This window comes from Notolabrus celidotus, chromosome 5, assembly GCF_009762535.1.
Source record: "Notolabrus celidotus isolate fNotCel1 chromosome 5, fNotCel1.pri, whole genome shotgun sequence".
Taxonomy (NCBI): Eukaryota; Metazoa; Chordata; class Actinopteri; order Labriformes; family Labridae; genus Notolabrus; species Notolabrus celidotus.
Window position 1 is genome coordinate 28,866,809 of NC_048276.1, and position 21,522 is coordinate 28,888,330.

The following is a 21,522-nucleotide window of genomic DNA, read 5'->3' on the forward strand; positions in this document are numbered from 1 at the left end:
AATTTTCACAGGCTCTTTCTTGTGAGTGTTTGGTCAGAATATTGTTTTGGAACCACTTATTATTTTTTAACTGCAGCAAATAATAACACTTGTTGTCCTCCCGGGTCAAAATTGACCCGGCCAATTTCACTTATTATAAAGCATAAAATATAATTTATCACCAAATTTTGTTTTACACCTCTTTAGTCAACTTCATTCCAAGCCATTGCCCTAGGTTTCACAATTATATTTAAAATATGTAGCCCATAATGCCCATTTACATTAAATCACATGTTGTTTTTGTGTCTGCTTTAGCTGAAATTATTGTTGTCAAAATTATGATCAGGGGAATATTTGGTGATTAATGATCACTGACAAGTCTCTGTAAAAATTTGGTCAAGATAAAAATTTTGAGAATTAAAGAAAGGATCGAGTCACGTGAGGAGGACCTAGGTGATGGCAGCGCTTTAGTCTCACTCCGGTTCCCGCCAACATTTTATCACAATTACATTAAAACTCTCTTTAGAAGGTGAACCGTTAAAGTAAATAAGTAATACTAACAAATAATACAAGTTCGAATTCGACGATGACTCAACCAAAATGAAGTGTACAGACACGTCTGAAAACCACTGGCTGTATGGAAGCTAACCCTGCTAGCCCAGAGACAGGTCAGAGAGCCAGCAATGAAGACCTCATGGCAGAAATTGCCAAAATAGCCACCACTCTGAACGGAGTTGCAAACGATGTATCAGCCATTAAGTCTGACACAACGGAGCTCAAGAACGCAGTAAGTGCATTACAAACCCGAGTCGACGAAGTGGAGAGCCGCATAGCTTACGTGGAGGACCGCAGTGCTAATACAGAGACTGAAACTAAGAGACTAGCTAAACGCGTGGACCAGCTCTGGAGTCGAGTGGACGATCAAGAAAACCGAAACAGACGAAACAACATTAGGCTCATCGGTTTGCATGAAGGGAAAGAAGCAGGGAGTGAAATGAACGCATACATCAAGGCAATACTATCTGACGGTCTCGGACTGACAGGGGAGGAGTACGAGATAGAAAGGAGCCACAGAAGCTTCGGTCCGCGGCCAGATGACAACCAGCCACCGCAAATGATACTGGTGAAATTTCTATGTTACACTGCGCGACAGAAAGTTTTGGCAGCTGCAAAGAAACAGAGAGGAATGCGGTGGGAAAACTGCACCCTGTCCATCTACGACGATATGACCAAGGAGCGTTCAGACCAACGTAGATGGTTCTCACCGATGATGAAAAGCCTGTGGGATCATATGGAGCCAAAACGATGACTTTAAAGCTGGAGTAGGACATTCTGAGAAAGCCGCAGCAGTTAGCTTGATTTTGAAAGCACACAGGCGAACAGAGTCCTCCCACTCCTTCAGAGCAGCCTGTAGGGAGAGGGGAGGGACACGCCTCCAAACATATGAACGCGCTGTGGCAAACCGCTTATATTACCACATCAAAAAATAATGTAATTAGTTAGAATGCACAGCATAGCCTGCATGTTGGCTTTACTTGTGTTTGTTTTTATCATCTCAATACAGCTAGAGTAAGTTGTTGCTGCCGGGCTAATAACTCCTGGCTAGCCATGTTTATTTTGATTAAGCATTTCATGATGTTTAGTTACTAGACGGCTACAGTGCCTATTTATTTATTAGCGTTCACCATTGTTGACAGTCTTCATTTTCGTGTTGGAACTACAACATATTGACTGTTTTTGTGCTTGTTAGAGCTCTCATGATGACTGCTTATTACGATCCTGAGCCAAGCACCTCAGGACGGAGAGGACGAGGCCGGGGTCGAGTGCAAGGCAGAGCCAGACGAGCGAGAGGGAGAGCAACGACCGGGGACGAGCTCCAGATCCTGGGGACAGCATCAAAAAGTTCCGCCATGCTGCACAGACAGGTTGTTGTCTGGCAGCATGGAGCACTTGGCGCAGGTCATAGAGTAGTAATACCTTGTTACTGTATCTGGAAAATCCGTGACACTTACCCAGATCCACATGGACATTATAAAGATTTCAGTTGAGAGTGAATGAAACTATGACATGATTACATACAATACTTTTATGGTGACCCTTTAGTTCCTTTGTATATATTTTATCTTCATGTAAAAAAATACTTGAGTGTGCTGTGTATACATTTGTTAAATAAATCTTTAAATGTACACTGGCCTTCTCTCCTCAAATTGCAAAATAATTAAATCTGTATCAAGTAACATACAACATTATAAACAAATAATTGCAATATCAAAGAGTTGTTTTACATTTACTTTTATTAGAAAATGTATTTATTACAGAAATAAAAACAATGGCTGTTGAAGGTAAACATGTTGGCGTGGATCATCCCGCCTCCTGGTTCTCTTCTTTGGCATCCCCCCAGTTGCTGTCAGCCTTCTGTGCAGGATTGTGCTCTGGAGGTCTGTGATGTACTTGTAGTCCTTATCCACCTTCATTGTGTACTGGCTCCACTTTTTCAACTTCTTGTTAAATATTTTGCAATACCTGACATAGGAGAAAGAATCAGAGGTTTAGTCAAAGGTTCTCATTATCTTACAGCGCTGTGCATTTGATTTCGATCATAATAACCCTTCCTTCAGCCCCATATGTAAACAGTTATTTCTTCTAGCCATGCAAGGAGTTGACACCACTATCACTAGTGTGTGCTTAGTACCTACTGCAGTGTGTATAGTGCACACATATACTGTATTTCTTATTGATATCTTGAATATTATCTAATATTTTCTGAGTAAGTGATGTGAAAATGTGCTCTCTCCCTCTTTGGAGAGGAAGACTGTGCCCACAGATTATTAATACAATTATTCTGTGTATTTGATTCCTTGTTGAACACTTTTATTTATGCTTTCCTTCACCAAACTAAGCTTTTAGAGAAGCAGCTAACATTCACAGGATTTTTTTTATCAGCCAAACTTTTTGTCTCTCATCTCTTTAGTCTGTATGGTGTCTGCCTGTCCTGCTGTGGTCTCAGATTGTGAATTAGCATGCAGATCACGTGAAGTGAAAGAGAAGGGTTTGGATTTTATTCTGTGCAGACACTAAAAAAAACCCTTCTGCGTACATAAATCAAAAATAGCTCATAATAAAAAAGAGAGCGGTATTTATACCTCCACGCAAGCAGTAGTCAAAGCAATGTTCATGTTCATGGAGTTCTTATCGGGCCTGAAACTCACCGGTCAGAGGGGGACCACCGGTCAGAGGGGGACCCACCAGTCAGAGGGGGACTCCGAACACATGAAACAATGGGGGGTGCAAGCCTCTGCGTCCCGTGTTTAAACGATGTGGACGTCGATGTGTCCTTCTCGTAGCTATGAAAACACAGACAAGACGGCATGTAGACTTTGTATTCATGCTGATACAGAGTAACAGAAGAGCTAGCAGCTAACAGACTGTATACAGGTCTCTATAAACATAGCTACAAGCCGTTAGTTGGCCGCTAGCATTAGCCGAAGTTATGACTAGCTGTCTCATAGATGAACAAAACCATGAACACAAAGACAAAAGAAATGACATGATTACCTGTCCAGTAGAAAATCAGCAACCATGGCGTCGCTTTAGAGACCATTCTAATCCTTCAGCTGTCTCAGAAATGCATCCTGAATATTGATTGACTTGTGTTTGTATCTTCATCCAGCGTTTTTAAGTAGTCTCCTTTTCATCACAGTCTTCCTCTTGCTCTGTTTAGTGGCAGAACTTGAGGGCAGAAGTTGGTTTAAAATCGTTGGTTTCTCTCTCTCTGACATGTTTATCAGATGTTCTGCGTTAGTGAACAGCCTGTTGATGACGATCTCAGTCAGGTCACGCGCACTCCGGTAAACAGTAGGTGTGTCTTTCAGCAGGTCACAGGTCATCCGGCCGGTCAGCCAATCATTGCGCTCGGTGGCGAATGAATGATTGGACAAACTTATTGCAGTCTAGCTGCTGACACAGACAACTGAGATTTCTCATCTCAGTGTTGGATCACTTTGTGTATTACTCCCTATCGATGTATACATTGCTTTTTGCTCGTGATTGATAAAAATGTATCAAAATAATATGTCCTACTCCACCTTTAACCCTAACCCTAATCATAACCCTAACCCTAATCATAACCATGACCCTTACCCTAATTATAACCCAACCCTAATCATAACCTTAACCCTAATCATAGCCCTAATACTTACCCTATTCATAACCTTAACCCCAACCCTAATCATAACTCCAACCCTAATCATAACGCTAACCCTTTTCATAACCTTAACCCTAATCCTAACCCTAAAACTAATCATAACCTTAAACTTAACCTTAACTCCAATCATAACCCTTAACCCTAACCCTCACCATTACCCCAACCCTATTCATAACCTTAACCCTAACCCTAATCATAACCCTAATCCTAATCATAAACTTAACCTTAATCATAACATTAACCCTAACCCTTATCATAACCCTAGCCCTAATCATAACCTTAACCCTAACCCTTATCATAACCTTAACCCTAATCATAACCTTAACCGTAATCATAACCCTTATCATGACCTTACTGTGAAAGTACAGCTGACAACAAGGGAAAGACCATGTGACGGCGTGGAGAGTCAGCTGACAGGAGGAAAAGACCCTAACGGGGCTGTCATGGACTAGCTATCCATGACGGCAGGCTCCGTCGCTCGATAAAGTGCACAAGAGCCACCCCTCATTGCTACGAAAATGGCCCTAGAGTCTGCGAGAGCGGGGGCGGAAGATGACTCATCGGCTGACAAACCGGTAACTGACCCTGGAATGAACACGACGACGAAACAGAAAATCAGCAGAAATCACGCAACATCAACTGAAGGACAAGAGCACCAAGTAATTGCGGCTGGTCCAAGGTAACATCCATCAGAGGCCTAAGAATACATCAAGGGCACATGAAGTGCTTGAAGACACTGAGGCCGGGACCTCGTATTGATCATTATCTCCTGAGAGAAAGGTCAAGTCAGGCGAGTGAAGCTCAGCGGCAGGATTTAACCCACAGGCCACTGAGCATCAGCACCCCAGTGGCTGAGAGTAATTCAAGCACAACATCAGATAATTTTGAACCAAGTCAGTCGCAACCTACTTTGGAGAAGAACACCCAAGGTCACAGACCTCACGTGAGGTGGCCACGGTCCAGCAGTAAGAAAGAGTGGGCAACGGTTGATGCAGACCTGATTAAGATCCTGGATGGAATAAAAGGAACAGTGGAAAAGAAACTGGAGAAAATGGGAGACCTGATCTACTTCTACGGAGCAGAAAGATTTGGAACAAAGGAGACAGGAACCAATGGTAGGACACCAACAACCCCTCCCAAGTCGAGAAGGCAGCAAGAAATCGAGCGCCTTGTCAAAGAGAGAAGGGGGTTGAGGAAGCAGTGGAAGAAAGCCTCACTGGAAGAAAGAGTTGGAATCGACCTCCTGCAAGAAGACCTGAAGGGACGCCTGGGAAGACTGCGGAGAGCAGAAAACCTAAGGGTTCAATGCAAGAGGAAGGAAAGGGCAAGAACATCCTTCTATAAGGATCCCTTCAGGTTTGTGAAAGGACTTTTCACGCAGGAAAAGAGTGGGTCACTTAAGGTGCCAAAGAGGGAGCTGGAGAACCACCTGAAAACAACTCACACAGACAACCAAAGACTTGAACAGAGGGAACTACCTCCAGACATGCCACCACTTCCTCAACCAGTTCACCAGCTGGATGACAGTCCTCCAAGGTGAAGTGAGGTTGAGAAAGCAGTGACGAAGGCAAGGGCAGCTTCAGCTCCAGGACCAAATGGAGTTCCATACCGGCTGTATAAGAACACCCCCGGCGTCTTACGCTTTCTGTGGAGACAAATGAAGGTGGCGTGGACCAAGCAGATCATCCCAAAAGCATGGCGAAGAGCAGGGGGAGTAGTTATCCCCAAGGAGAAGGATGCCTCAAACATCGACCAATTCCGGCAGATCAACCTGTTGAATGTTGAAGGGAAGCTCTTCTTTAGCATTGTTGCTAATAGGATGACAACCTACCTGAAACAAAACAACTTGATCGACACTTCAGTGCAGAAAGCCGGTATTCCTGGGTTCTCAGGATGCTTGGAGCATACAAGCATGATATGGCACCAAATCCAATCTGCAAAAAGGGAAGGAAGAGACCTGCACGTCTTATTCCTGGACCTGGCCAATGCTTTTGGATCCATCCCTCATTCCCTCATCTGGACAGCCTTTAAGTTCTTCTGTGTCCCGGGCACCATCACAAATCTGGTGAGGAACTACTTCCAAGATCTGCAATTCTGTATCAAAACAACGGAATACACAACATCATGGCAATCGTTGGAAGTGGGAATAATGGCTGGATGTACCATCTCCCCACTAGCCTTCACCATGGCCATGGAGGTGATCATTCGTGCTTCCAAGTGGGTCATAGGAGGTGAACGTCTGGAGTCTGGGCAGCGTCTACCTCCCATTCGTGCCTACATGGATGATATGACCACCTTGACCTCAACTGTTGCATGCACCAAACATCTGCTAGGAAAGCTTCAGGCCAACATTTCATGGGCACGGATGAAGTTGAAACCCAGCAAATCCAGGAGCATATCCATTGTCAAGGGACAACTTGAGGACAAGAGGTTCCACATCAAGGATTCACCCATTCCAGTGGTGTCAGAGCTGCCAGTCAAGAGCTTGGGGCAATGGTACAATGCGAGCCTCAAAGACTCAGACCAGAGTGACCAACTGAGGGAACAAACAATCAAAGGCCTTGTCAGCATAGACAAGACCTTGCTTCCTGGCAGGTTGAAACTGTGGTGCTTGCAGTTTGGTTTGCTCCCCCGCCTGATGTGGCCTCTGTCTTTTTACGAGATCCCCATGACCAAAGTCGAGAAGCTGGAGAGGACAGTCTCTTCATTTATCAAGAAGTGGCTTGGCCTCCCCCTCTGCCTCAGCAACATCGGCTTATATGGACACGGTGCCCTGGAACTGCCTGTCTCTAGCCTCACAGAGGAGTTTAAATGCACCAAAGTGAGGCTGAACATGACCCTGACCGAGTCTCAAGATCAAGTGATCCGAGCGACTGCTCCTGAACTGAGAACTGGGAGGAAGTGGATCCCATCAGAGGCCACAGAGCAAGCAAAATCTGCTCTCAGACATGGAGACATAGTAGGACAATGCAGCACGGAAGAGGTGGGTTTGGACTTGGGACCAGTCAACCCACATGGCACAAGGCAACACCAACCGAGAGAAGAAAGCTGGTGGTTGCTCAGCAACAACAAGAGGAAGCAGAAAGATGCTCAAAGGCGGTTTCACAGTCCAAACAGGGCCAGTGGACCAGCTGGGAAAACCTAGAGCATCGCAAGATCACATGGAGGGATCTTTGGGAGATGGAAGGAAGCCAACTCAGCTTTATCATCAGGGCCACCTATGATGTTCTTCCTACCCCAAAGAATCTAAACCAGTGGTTTGGAGAAGATCCTTCTTGTGCACTCTGTCAAACCCCTGCAACACTGAAGCACATCCTCACCGGTTGCAAAACCAGTCTGTCCCAAGGCCGCTACACCTGGAGACATAACCAGGTCCTGCGTCAACTGGCGATTGCCCTGGAAGGAAGGAGAACTGCCAACAATGCCCTCCCTCCCCCAGAGCCCAGACAATCAAACACCACAGCTTTCGTGAGAGCAGGACAGCTTCCAATAAAACCAACTGCCAGAGTGGAAGCAACCCTTCTAGACGTGGCCAGGGACTGGAGAATGCGAGTTGATTTAGACCAGGAACTCGTGTTCCCACCTGAGATTTTAACAACAAACCTCAGGTCAGACCTGGTCTTGTGGTCAACCTCTCAGAAGTCGCTGTTCATTGTTGAACCAACTGTACCATGGGAAGCTGCAGTTGGGGAAGCATATGAGCGGAAACGTCTAAAGTACACCGACATAGCAGCCGAGGCTGAACAACGCGGCTGGCGTGCCCAAGTGCTTCCGGTCGAGGTTGGATGTAGAGGGTTTGTGGCCACATCTACTTCCCAGTTCCTCAAGGGAATGGGATTGCGAGGTCAGGCCTACCGACAAGCCATCAGATCAATGTCAGAAGCTGCCGAATAAAGCAGCAGATGGCTTTGGATCAAGAGGAAGGACCCCATCTGGTCTGCAAAATGAACAGGGGGTAAAAGCAGAGGGGGCACACCTGGGACGCCAGGTGTCACGCCGTTGAGCCCTGCGGAGGTGTCGTGGGCCTATCAATGAAACACCAATGAAGGAGGGTGCCCACCTGAAGACCCCAATGAAGCATTTACTCCCACCCACTCAACACCAGTTCTGATTTATCTGTAAGGGATTGTGATATCAAGTCCTATGAGCTCAACCACATCTGAAGGCTAATAGTATTTCTTCCTCTTCACTTATTATTCATTTTACATATAAAAGACAAAAGACAAATCTAAAAAAAAACGTAAATAAAATGAGAATTAAATCTGTATATAATGTAAAAATGATGTGATGATTTAGTATCCTTACACACAGCTTCCTGAGTGAAACCATTATTTTGAATTCTGAAAATAAGTTTACATGATGTCTTATTTATTTTATAAAATGTTCAAACTCAGGAAACAGTTCAATGAAAACTCAAGAAGTTCATACTAATCAAACAGGGGTAAAGACAAGCAACAAGAAATGTTCCAAAACAGAGTCGCTGATGTATTTTACGAGATAATGATAAAATACTAATTCAATTATTGATGTTTCATACACATTTTATAAAATGAAATTTCCATTTTCCTAATATATTTACTCCATGTTTCAGATTTTATAGATTGGCATATTTAATCTGACTTGTTTATCACAACATGCCTTTATTTGACAGATTGATAATATTATTGACATTAAATTAAAGCTTATGCATTTTAAAGTCACTGATATTCATTATTTGACCTGTAAAATTCTATTTATTAATCCATCATTCCTCTTTTTTTTTTCTTTGTTGACCTGCAGGTGGCACTGTCCATCTCTTGCTTCAGTCTGAAGTCTGTAGAGGATTTAAAATGGCAACAAATTAAGCAAGAATAAAACATGAAAAAGTGTAAACATTATAAATGTATTGAGGACAAACTTTTGAATAATATTTTATTAATATTTTTGGTACACTTAATCATATGGAAAAGGGCTTACGGAATAGAAATAGAATCTATATTGCACCTTATTTTGCAGTCAGTATAAGTAGTTAAAAAACATGACCTCCAGTCTCATTGTTCTCAGTTTTTATTGACCTCAGTTTTAAAGTTCATATACACGTATTTACTTCATCTCAACATCTGTATGTGTTTCACTCCACACTGTCACAACCTCCTGCTCACACTAAAGAGACACAATGACATGTGGAACACAAAGCCATTAACCAAGCATGTAAACAGTTCACCTACAGTGTTTGTAACAGAGAGAGGAAAATACAGCTTTGATCATATATATATATAAATAAAACAGAAGCTTGAACACTGACAGTAGTGAGTCCTGGAGTCTGATGTAAGCAGGGTTCAAATATACTGTACGGGTTACGGGTAACCCAGAGTGGCAGGGACAGGGCTCACAGTAACAAGCCGTGAAGTGTTTTAATGTGTCATGACTCGGCAGTGGAGATGTTCGTTAACTAAAATGTCATAAAATATATATATTTTTTTCCTTTCAGATTATTCAATTTTGTAAAAGTTGCTTCACTGAAAAGAGTTCAGTTTAAAAAATGTGTCATTATCATTGCAGTCATTCCCAAAAGCACTTAATCAATTTGTTATGTGGCCAGATGATGGCGCTACATGACGTGTTGAGATATCACCAAAGTTATTGCAATGTAACTTGAATGTGTGAACAATTGGTTCATCCTCTAGTTCCTTTCAAACAAAACCAAAGCGTCACGGTGGTACTTCATGAAGAGTTAGAATCATCAAGGTTATGAGGATGCATCCTCTGGGAACAACGACTGTCTCAAACAAATTCAAAGAATACCCATCTGATACTTGTTGAGAAGTTTTCCCAGAACCAAGAATGTCAACTCAGAATAACTGAAGTCCTAAAGGTGTACCCTCTTGGGCCATGAATCTGTGTACCAAATCAAGTTGGAATACATCCAAAGAATGTTAAGTTGCTCCAGAGGATAAGTCAACTCAAATACATCAAACAATTTCTGATAACTACCCAAAAAAAGACCTTTTCACGAATGTCTGCCTCATCTGAGGTGGAATGACTTCCAGAGTAAGAAGGGTTCATCCTCTCGGAACCATTGTTGTTTAAAACCAACCCCATGACAACCAATCCAAGAATTGTGGAGAAATTTACTTAAAACCCACAAATGTTGCCTCATGGAGATGCTACAGATTCACACAGAACAACAGATGTCCTAAAGGTATATCCTCTGTGAACCAGGAATGGACATACAAAGTTCAGTGCTAACTGATTCAGTAGTAGTGGTAGAAGTAGTAAGGAGCCTAATCTGATGGGGGCACTGTTTTAAAAGTTAAAGAATCACCAAAGAGACAACACATACCTGAATCAGTTTTAGGGTGTACTTTACATGTTGACACTGTTTATTAAAAACCAAAAGTCTGAACCTCACAGCGTCCTCAAAGAATCCTCAAAACACCAGAAAGAGAGATTGATTAAAACAAAAAGACTCAAACAAAGTGCAGGGGACAATTTTCCTTTAGAATTTTTGTTCTTACATTGAGTGAAAAGAAAACAGTATAACAGAGTAAAAAGTTGTTAAATAATATATTCAATAACCACGTGAAGTCACAGCTCCACAAACATCCCCTCATAAACAAAGAGGACAAAGGCAAAATGAGGAAAAAGTGCATCTGCAAGCAAAACTAAAACGTCAGAAGGTCTCACAGGAACAAACACTGATGGCTGAAATTAAAGGAGCAGGAGCTGGGACGATGGGGCGACTGCATAGGGAGAAATGTTCTCCTAGATTTCCTCTTAAATGCAATGACATCAATAATTCAAGTGTTTGCCTCCTAAAAGAACAACAACGTCCGGGTATAGACATGAAAGTAGAATGATTACAAAACCAACAGAGCAGCTGTTTTATTTCTGGAGTACGTTTCTTTTCAAAACACTGACATGCTAAGGGCTAACATTTCAGCTCCTTATCGCCACATGCAGTCATCTGTACACTGTGTTTGACCCGATCACATCCAGAGGCCCCGGAATGCAAAACTAAAACAGAACCATAAATGCGGCAGCTTCATTACCGCGTCATCATCAACAAACAAAATATTTACAATGTAAACGCTAACATCAACATGCTAACATGCACAGAATAACGATGCTAACATGCTGATGTTCAGCAGAACCATGTTCCTAATCCTAATTTAGCGTGTTAGCATGCTAAAAGTTGCTAACGAGCGCTAAACACAAAGTACGAATACAGTTCAGGAATGTTATTAGAAAAAAAAACAGGAATAAAAAATGACCAGAAGATGGGCGCCAGGTGAAAATGGGACCACAGAAGTCACAAAATCAAAAAGAGTAGGTACTGTTTGGTGTCCTGATGCGCCTCCTGGTGGTGCATTAGTTCAGTGTACTTTCCAGGTATTCATATTCAAGAAAAGACTCTCTTTATAAAAAACACATACTTTCGTGGAGCCTTGCACGCTCACGCTGTAACCCAGTCTGTGCTTGCATGCTAATGACCTGGCTCACATGTGACAGTGCTTAACATCACGTTTCATATCGTGGGTCAATGTTAGTAAATGTGTGCCATGCGACTCATTTCTCTGTAAATCAGAGATAAAGCTAATTATTGTTTTCTCCAGTTGCTACTCTACTTTGGAGAAAACACTTAAAGATTATGCACATGCAGCGGTAACAGTAGAATAAAAGTTATGATACCATGAGGACGTTTCCTTTACTGTGATCATACTCAAAATACGACTGAGATTCAGACGCGTGAGCAGACAAGAGGTTTAGTTATTTCAAAACTGATCGGAAGTTTAGAATAAACATTTAAATGCCACTATTTCTATTTCTCATTCCTTCATTACCGCAGAAAAAAAATGTAATTTGAAGGTCAACATGCTAGCTAGCTTATGGCAAGTAGCAGATTTTCACAACAAGACTAACAAGCTACCTTTAGTATTGGAGTACTTCCTTGGAGTATGATTTCTTGGTGGTATTCCTAATATAACTTAAGTTCATATTTCCAATGAAAAAAATAAAAAATCGTAAAATTAAATGACAAAGTATTTCTTTCGCTCACAAAACCAAAGCAGCATAACCTCATCAGCATGACTTTACTTTATAATGTTGAAGTATCACACTAAAACAAGTCCTCAGGGTTATCACTGCTATAATATTTACAATTTATTACCATTAAAAAATGATTATTGGTAAAGGTTGTTACAGGGTGGACAAACGGTACAAAATCAGTATTAGTCTGTTTATCGTGTTGCTTTCAAACATAGAGAGGAGAGTCGTCTGCAGGCAGTATAATCTTCAGTAGATACACTCTGCAAGGTGTGTGCATGTATGAGCGTGTCTTGTGGAGACATTCATCAGCTTTCTGACCATTTAAATCAACTACACAGGTTTTTTAAAGGAGCAGTGCAACATTTATTTGTTATTAGTTTCAAAAGAAGGAAAAATACACCTGGTGCGTTTATTGATTTATGGTTTATAACTTCAGAATTATATTCATGTTTGCCTTCAAAATGTGCCTACGTCATATTGTTTTCTATTTATTTGCTTTGATTGACCTGAAATCCTTGTTTTTAGGACTTTGTATCAACAACAGTGAGGACAGACATTCTGACATGGAGAAAAGATGCACTTTTGTAACTTGAACCCGTGTAGTATTCTCTATCTAATGCAGTGGCTCCTTGTTGTATGTGAACTTAACCTCTTTCCCAGTGTGAGAATAAATACAATCACATTTTGAAACAGACTGATGACTTTAAGCCCAGAAAACAGGGCAGTAAATTATTCATTAAACTGAGTCATCTGAAACCAAAGCATGTTTTATTGTCTCTCCCACAAACACTAAGGGCCCGATCTACTAAAGGTTTGCGTGTATAAAACGTGCAAACTTGTTAGCGCAAGCAAAGCAGATGCACTAACCGGTCGCACCGAGGATTGCGTCTGTCAAATGAACAAAACAGCACTCGTAATCAATTAAGCGTGTTTGCCTTCATGAAAATGCAGAATACATGCAGATTATCCACACGTGCGAAATACTGGGAGGAGGAGATGCAAATGTAATCATTAAGCACACGCAATGTGATTTATCAAACCTGAAGCAGATAGCAGGTGGTGTTTTTGCATCTATATTTAGCACGTTCGAAAGGCAGGTGCAAACTGGCACAGCGTTACGCACAAATGGCTGCGGTCAATGTGGCGAGAAGGAGGCAAAGGTGCAATGACAGACGACGGACAGAGAGAATCCTCTGTGCGCGTGTCAACATATTTGGACTGTCAGAAATAAAAAAAATAGAGACATATCGTCTATCCAGCAATGCCATTTTTGAGCTGCTGGATGACCTAATTAAGGGCTGATTTAGAGGCAGTCACAAAAAGGAACCATGCCATATCTCCTATGGAAAACTCCTTGCAACACTGCATTTTCTTGCATCTGGATTCATTCCAGCGCACTATTGCGTTAGTACCGGCATCTCCTAGTGTCAGCCCGTGTGTAATGAACGAATGTCCCGGCGGAGCATGTACAACATTGGACACAGCTCTCACCTCCTGATCAATGGCCTGTAACCCATCCGTCTCATTTCTTTATTGCTGCAGCAACTCCCAATCAATATCATCATAACAATCTAGACGCCTTCGGGGCTCTGCTGAGGTGTTTTCTGGTCTGAGATTATTTGAGGAATACGGCGGGGTTTGTCAGACATCTGATGAAGATTCTCCATTTAAGAAAAAAGAGATAGACATTATTTTTACAGTCATAACAGACAACTTACAAAACGCTTTTCAAATAATGAAATTATTTTTTTTTCCATTCTATATTCAACGAGACACACAAAGCAAATTAATTTTGAACTAATTAAATGTGTCCAATATTAGAATGAGCTGAGATTTTATTATGGGAAAGTTTTCCTTTTTTCTTCTGCGGATATCTTGCTATCTTCTTTTTAGGTCATCGGAGGATCTTCTGTTTTTTCTCACAGCATTCACCTTTTCACAGATGGCCTCCCAAATTGCGTTTCTTCTGTCAACGCTGAGATGTCTCTGCTGGTGTTCACCAATGTGTTTATTTGCCTCCTCCACCAAGACCTCCAACTCCATGGCTTCAAACTTCATTTTTCGTTTACGGCCACTCTGCTCTACCAAACCATCCATGGTGACAGCCGGTAGCACACGCAAAATCCTCAATGAAATAGGGCGGTCCGCACCACTTTTGAACTTGTTATCATTTGCAAACGCAGTCATGGTAGAACACCCGCAACATGCCCAGAAATAGCACGTGCAATGTTTTAGTTTGCACACGCAATATAGCGCTCTTTATTTGAGATCTTAGTAGATCAGGCCCTATGTGATTCTAAGTTCTTCTGAGAAAACATCAGATTGAGCCGAGTCTCAGCGCAGAATCTGATTGGTCCTCAGTGTGAGTGGGATGTTACGGAAGTGTTACCAGCAGTGAACGACTGATCAAAAAGGGAACCAAAATAACTTGGCAGTTCCAGACAGAGCAGCTGCAATCAAAAATATTAGAAGAATGTTGAATTAAAAACCAGTTTAAGCTCAAAGTAAAAGATGGAGGGGAGAGAACGAGAGCAGTACCCTACAGTGGAATGACTAATATGTTAAGGTAGACGTTAATCCCGCCAGTCTCTCTCTTTACGGCTCACTTTAACACTTTGGAAAGTAAACGGATCAAAATCATATGATCAAGAACCATGCTGCTGTTTTTGAGCATCATGCCGATGTTTGTGATGCCGAAGCGGGGCGTTACAGCCATGCAGACATTCAGTGTTTCCCATGTAGATGATACCTGGGCGGGCCGCCAAAGGGCCGTTTTACATTTACTTGTATACCCGTATGAGATGTCAGTCTGTGATCATTGTACCAGCAGATTGTCTCCCCTTGCTCACATAGCCTGTGGCCACCCACACATACTCTGCAGGTTGTACCAGACGTCATAAATTTACACTGGCCGCAGGTAAGCTATGTTAGTTATTGAATAATTCCTCTTGTGTGATCTCCCTGCCCTTCTCCGCCTCGCTCTCTGCTCATACAGCTGTTTTACTGTCTATGTTTGTGAATTAAGCACCCGTTTATAAAGTAAACAAAATCGTTTTCTGGAAACACCAACCCCCTAAACACTTTAAACTCCTGATTATTAAACAATAATGTATTATTGACTGAAACATTTGAAAAACAGCGGTATGGTCCTTTAAGATCTAGTATTAAGAGTTCAGGGATAACCAGAGGAAGGTCCCTGTAAGGACATGTACGTGTAAAGATCAGGCACATCCATCAGTTGATTGAGTGTGTGTGTGTGTGTGTGTGTGTGTGTGTATGTGTTTTCACAGCCTATAATAACAGTATGATATATTTATAGAGGGTGGCACAGCGTTCCTTTTGGTTCGGCAGTGGGTGTGAAGTGTTCATGCGTCTCTCCTCATCCATCCGTGTCCTCATGCAGCATTCTGCTTGGACTCCTATGGGTGTGTGGATGCGTGTGTGTGTGTGTGTGTGTGCGCGTGTGTGTGTGCGCGTGTGCGCGTGTGTGTCTGTGTGTGTGTGTTCCTGTGCTACATCCTCCACTCAGTGCTCGGTTTTTCTGCCAGCAGCCTGGGTGCAGTTCAGCTGGCTGAAGCCGGGCAGAGTGACTCGTCCGTGGGTGAAGATGTCGCGGTCAAGGCCTTGGTTCATTCTCTTGACGAGGTTCTTCTCGTAGAACAGCGGGTGGTAGGCACCGAGCGTACAGGCGGCGTCAGAGAAGCGCTGGTAGTAATGGCAGAGCTCGGTCTTCCTGCGGGATGGCAGAAACTCGTAGACGTGCACCACCTCGCATAGAGACATCATCAGGACGGTGCCTTGAGGGACATGATGGAGAGAATGGTTATTCTTCAGTAGATCGTCCTGATGAAGATATACACTTTTCTACCATTATTTATCATAATTTCTTGTCACTTTCCCTCTTAAAGCTCCTTCCCTTTAATCATTAATGGCTACTTTTGTGTTGTGAATAATAAAATATGAATTCAGGACGAGGAAAAATGATGAAACATGGCTCTGACCGCAAATGAATCAAATCATTTAATCATTCATTGTGAGCTGGATGCAAACCGTGACACATTTATCACAAAGTGCCTCCCTGCAATCCAGCTCAGATTGACCTCCATCAGGATGGGAGCGCAAAAAGGTGTAGATGCTAACTGCTCATCTCCACAATCAGACAGAAAACAAGAGCAAACTGTACAAAGCAGTACACTCTATCTAAGTTTGATTTTCTGCGTTATGGTGTCAGTGTTTTTGTGTTTCATTAAGTTATGAATCAGTAATAGCTATTCAGAGCTAATGTCCTGACAGTTGTTTGATACGGTCAGAACTCAGGAAAATCCTGGCAAAGGTGGTTGACATATAAAAAGGCAACTGTAAACTCTGGTCATGTTATACTCGTCAATCACATGACAACATTTCCTCTAAAATAGTTTTTCCACTGCAGGGACCTTTCCCCTGAATTATGTGCTTTTTGACCAGAGGACCAGGGTCAAAATTTAGTTCTGGGCTAGTTAATCTCCCCCTGAAAGACCCTGCTTGGGGGGTAGTACTTTTCAAAGGTCCCGTGACTTTGGGGGGCAGGGCCTGCAATGCTGAATGTGTTTGATTGGTAGAGTACCCACAGTGTCTTCATTTCACCCGTCATCCACAATAACATCACACACATATGTACACATCAAGTATCAAAGCTGTGGTGGAATGGCGTTGCTACTCGATGTGTACGCACTTATCTCCTCTTACATGTTGATTCAGTGAATCCATCTGTGATGCAATATAGCACGATCTGAAACAGCGCAAGCTGAGTCTCTCCCATGCTAACAGGCTAACTGTTGTGTTGCTTATAATGATACCGACCTGTCTGTCTGCTTCTATGGTGTCATCTTTGTTAAATACTTCCCTTTACTGGTCTGGGGGTGCAGTGCAAGTACTTTTTTCTCCATAGGAGAAAGGGGGCACAGGAACTCGGAATTCTTGGTCAAAATGCAAATTTAAGATTGATGCCTATACTGCCCGTCAACGGTACTGCATGCATAAATAAAGCATTAGACGTTGTTACGTGAAATAATTATCTCTCTTTATGCAAGCTGCATATGTTATAAATAAAGATTGTAAACAGGATGTGACGTCAGAGTTTCACGCACCAAGCAGGCCAGAGGAGGGCGGGTTCTTCTGAATGGGCTCGGCCATGTTGTCTTGTATTCGTTGCCACAGCTGCCACTCATAGCGAGGATGGAGGATGTAGAAGGGCTGCATAGGATGGAGCCTCCTGTATCTCTGGAACAGGGTGAAGATGGGGTAGTCCGTTTTGTTGAGCCACTGTGAGTGCAGACAGAAGGTGAGACATGAGCTGCAGGTCGGTCTGTTCTGATCGTACACAGGTACACACGGAGCAGGAGCAGGAGCAGGTGTAAAGGTGTTTAAAGATAGCAATGAAAGGTAAAACTCTCCATCTTTGAGTCCTTTTATTGTGGAGCATGCGATTTAAACGTCACCTGAGTGAGGTCAGCAGAGAAGGGGGCGGGGTCCCAGGCCAGCAGAGTACCTGAGCTGTACAGAGAGCTGGAGAGGAAGCGGTGGTCATCAGATGCCATCAACTGTGGAACACAAGTAAACATTCAGTTAACGACACACACCTTAAATCTGAACACAAAGGAGTTTCAAAGCAGGAACATCAGCTCATTTAAGATTGGCTCTCCTTAAACTCATTTAAATATAATCTTCAGATCAACACATCACCTGTACTGTAATCGAGGTGCTGTCAGAGAGTAAGATGTAAATCTCAATTAACATATTTTTATTAATAAGGGTCCACAATGCTGACAGCGAGAACGCTGACTTTACATGGTAGTGGCCAACGCGGTTGTGAGCTCTGCATACTTGTGTGTCATTGTGTACGCATCACTCTGCAGTACTCCATCGAAACGCATGTAGGCAGTTTGATTTCTATGCTGCTCACATGGCCTGTTGCCAGCCCTGCTATGGTCCACAGGGAACTATGACGTCTCTGAACGCATTATGTGAAACAGGAGCTGACCGATCAGCAATTATTACAAAGAGGAATAGAGAGGATACGGAATCGCCGATGTACGGTCAAATTACGGTCGATTTAGGGTCGAGGTAATGAGGATATACGGTAGATGTAAGGTCGATCTATGACTATTGCAGAAATGTTGTAAATGCAGGAAGTAAGATGCTGCTCAGCAGACCAATCACAGGGCTAGCTTTTCAGATCGTTTCAACAACTAGTTACATTTTTGAAGGGGTGCGTGTCATCACATCACATGCGAAGGCTTCAGCATTGAATCAAGGCTAAAAGAAGCTACCGCTTAGTCTACAGGGTCGACACAGAATTCTAAACCAGGCTTTAGATGGACTGCTTTCACCCAAAAGGGGGCGAAGCCACAAGTTAAGTGGAACGTGGGGAGCAGAGAGTGGGGGAGGACATGCAGCAAACAGTCGAGGCTGGAATCAAACCCGGGACCTCTGCGACAAAGACTATTGCCTCTGTATATGGGCTGCATGCGTAGACCGCTAGGCCAACGGCACCCCGAACTTTTGATGTTTAATAAGACTGCTGTGTTTGTGACTTTCTGCAGGCTATCATGGTTACCTGTGAGTTGATGAGGCGCATCGTGGTTTTTGACCCAACATCCTTTTCATAGCCAGTGGTAGGGGCGGCATTGAAGCGCATCACAGCATCATGAGAGTCTAGGATGAGATATTTGAAACAGAAAACAGTTTTAAGAGAAGTGAAACTTTCCACTGATGCAGAAACACGTCCTGTCTGCAAATAAACTGTCAATAAAAGGTATTATAGGTAAGTATTTAAAGGTACAGTGTGTAGTATTTAAAGGTACAATGTGTAGTATTTAAAGGCACAGTGAATAATATTAAAAGAAACAGTGTGTAGTATTCAAAGACAGGTTAGCGATATCGTGGCTGTGATGGAGAACAGAGTAGAGACACACAGCAGACAGAGCTCCTGGCAGTTTTGGGTTAAAATATAAATGTAGATGTTTTATTTCTGAGCTTTACTGCTTTTTTAATACTATCCAGCGTGGAAGCAACAGCACCTCCGAGCTGTGCTTTACATAAACATGCATGTTAAACTGTCTCACCTATCTCTTTGCCAAGTCCAGAGTTGAGGAGCGACCCTGCAGATGCCACCACAGCGCAGCTCTTGTAGGGTCCGAGTTCAGAGGTCAGCTGCTGCTGCGGCAGCAGAGAGGCCCAGGGCAGCAACGAGAACGGGTGGAGGTCAGAGGTCAAAGTTAGCACCTCTACCTTTTCCTTCATTTGGCAGAGGAGCTTCGGGCCACTTAGCTTGGGCCTGCTGGCCACTCCGCCGGGTCCAGATAACTCAACGCCATATTTATTCATTGCCTGAATAATGTTAATCAAGAAAGAGACAAAGAACAGAACATTTGATGTGCTCATAAATAACAAATCAATAAAAAATCCTGAAGGGTGCAGAAATCAGAGTTTAATGTGGGGATCAAGCCAAACTTTTACCTGCTAACTATGTTTTTTTTCTTCCAGATCAGAGGTTATCTGAATATATTATAACCTCTCACAATTTACAGACGAAACATCTTATCAATAATATCAATGGTCAATATCCAAAGCCTTTGTTTTTAGGTTGGCGGCTAATAAAGCCGATGGAGACCAAAAACAGAGAGAAATTTGGACCTGCATTCAAAGAGATGTTGGCGTATCAGTCCTTGTCCCCCCAGATGCCAAACAAAGTTTCCTATTGATGTTTCAGAGTGTGACTGTTTACTTTAAGTGTAATTTAAACTCTGACTGATGTGGTTTGTGCTTTCTCTCACCTGATAATTCTGCACCACCTTCTTCAGCCTGTTTCCCAGCATGCTACTGGACATCTCGTCACCCCAAACCTCCCCCAGAAGCCCATTGGGCCCGAAGAACTCTGAGTCTCCTCTTCCGCTCAGCTCCCCCTTCCGCCGGCCTCCAAACAGGGTCTCCAGTGCACGAGTGAAGGGGCGTGGCAGCATCCGGGTGAAAAACCCAGAGGGCTCTCTGTCTTTCGTCTTCCGCTTCGACGTTGACTCGACAGCTTCCTGGGTTCGGTTTGGAGCAGAGAGGACAGGGATTGGACGCTTGGGGTCACCTGGGACAACACCTGGGAGCTTCTGGGGGTCTACGTACATGGGCTTGGCTCCCCCTCGCAGCACCTGTGGGAGTCACAAAGATACTCATAGGTAAAACATCCAAAACGATCATTTGCTCAGCCCAATTAACTTAAAAAATGAACTCAGACGAACAGGTAACTAGTTTGATTCACAGGCTCTCAGATAGAAAATGTGCTAGTTGAAGGGGTTTTTGTAACCCCAAAATGTAACGCAACACAGTAAGTCAAAAGTATGTACCTCCAAAGCTAACAGACTCCATCATTGCTTTTATTCTTTCCCAAATACAAAAAACAAACATCGTAGCAATAAAATATGAAGCAGACCTTGACGACAGAGTGTGTACGAGGCTGAGCCCGGGTCCTTGCCCGGACCCCGAAGATGGCGTCCGTGACGGGCACGCTGTTTTCTGCACAGATGGCGTAGAGCAGAGCCATGGAGATGCAGAAGAGGGTCATGCAGACCACTCCACGCCGAGCCCGACGCCTCAGGCGCCACAGCAGGCTGACTCTGTCCATCGCCGCCCCGGAGATCTGCAGAGCACACACATACAGAGTGTACCAGTGAAAAAAAGAAAGAATGAAATATTCAGAAATGTGAGAATTTAGAATTTCCAAATCAGAACGTTTGATTGGTTGCTGTGTTCATCTGCAGGGTTTTCTTGATTCACTGTTCTGAATTGGTGACAGTGCCCCTGTTCCCTAAAAATGTAATACAGACCGGTTTCAAAGTTGTGATCTAGTTTACTGAGGTTTTTCTGCGAACTGTGACACTTGGACGTCAACCATTTTCCATCCACAAGAGTGCCGTTAGCTTAGATTGTTGGCCAATTAGCATTAGTCGGCTCAATGGGAGAAATTGATGTACGAGATCGACGAAACGATTTACAATCTCCATCCAGAAATTAATACAGTTGGACATACCATGAAGAATGGAGAACTTTCCAAAAGTCTGTCTGTCAGTACACTTCGTAGAAAATAAATTAAGTGGATTGGCTGCAGACTTACATCCCCTTGGGAATTCAACATTTAGGTCTTTGTAAAGCTAATGAAGGTGGATGTACAAAAGAGCAAAAATATCATCTTGTTATATTTTCCCACTGAACTAACCTGAGAAGTGAGACATCTGGACAGACTTCAGTTTTTTGTTTTGTTTGTTCAGTAGGAATGTTTTGTC

At 43.0% G+C, this 21,522-nt stretch overlaps 1 protein-coding gene across 2 annotated transcripts in view; it reads right to left on the reverse strand.

Moving 5' to 3' along the window:
* Positions 1 to 9,211: 9,211 nt before the first annotated feature.
* Positions 9,212 to 21,522, reverse strand: part of LOC117813057 (beta-galactoside alpha-2,6-sialyltransferase 1-like) — a 37,374-nt gene continuing 25,063 nt past the window's right edge. For both annotated transcript variants that reach the window (XM_034684122.1, XM_034684123.1), the window contains exons 3-9: positions 20,673 to 20,879; positions 20,026 to 20,391; positions 19,315 to 19,579; positions 18,807 to 18,904; positions 17,689 to 17,790; positions 17,338 to 17,512; positions 9,212 to 16,008 (exon numbers count right to left, since the gene is read on the reverse strand). In XM_034684122.1, coding sequence (XP_034540013.1) covers positions 15,737 to 16,008; positions 17,338 to 17,512; positions 17,689 to 17,790; positions 18,807 to 18,904; positions 19,315 to 19,579; positions 20,026 to 20,391; positions 20,673 to 20,879 — 1,485 coding nt within the window. In that variant the 3' untranslated portion in view covers positions 9,212 to 15,736. The remainder of the gene's footprint in view (positions 16,009 to 17,337; positions 17,513 to 17,688; positions 17,791 to 18,806; positions 18,905 to 19,314; positions 19,580 to 20,025; positions 20,392 to 20,672; positions 20,880 to 21,522) is intronic.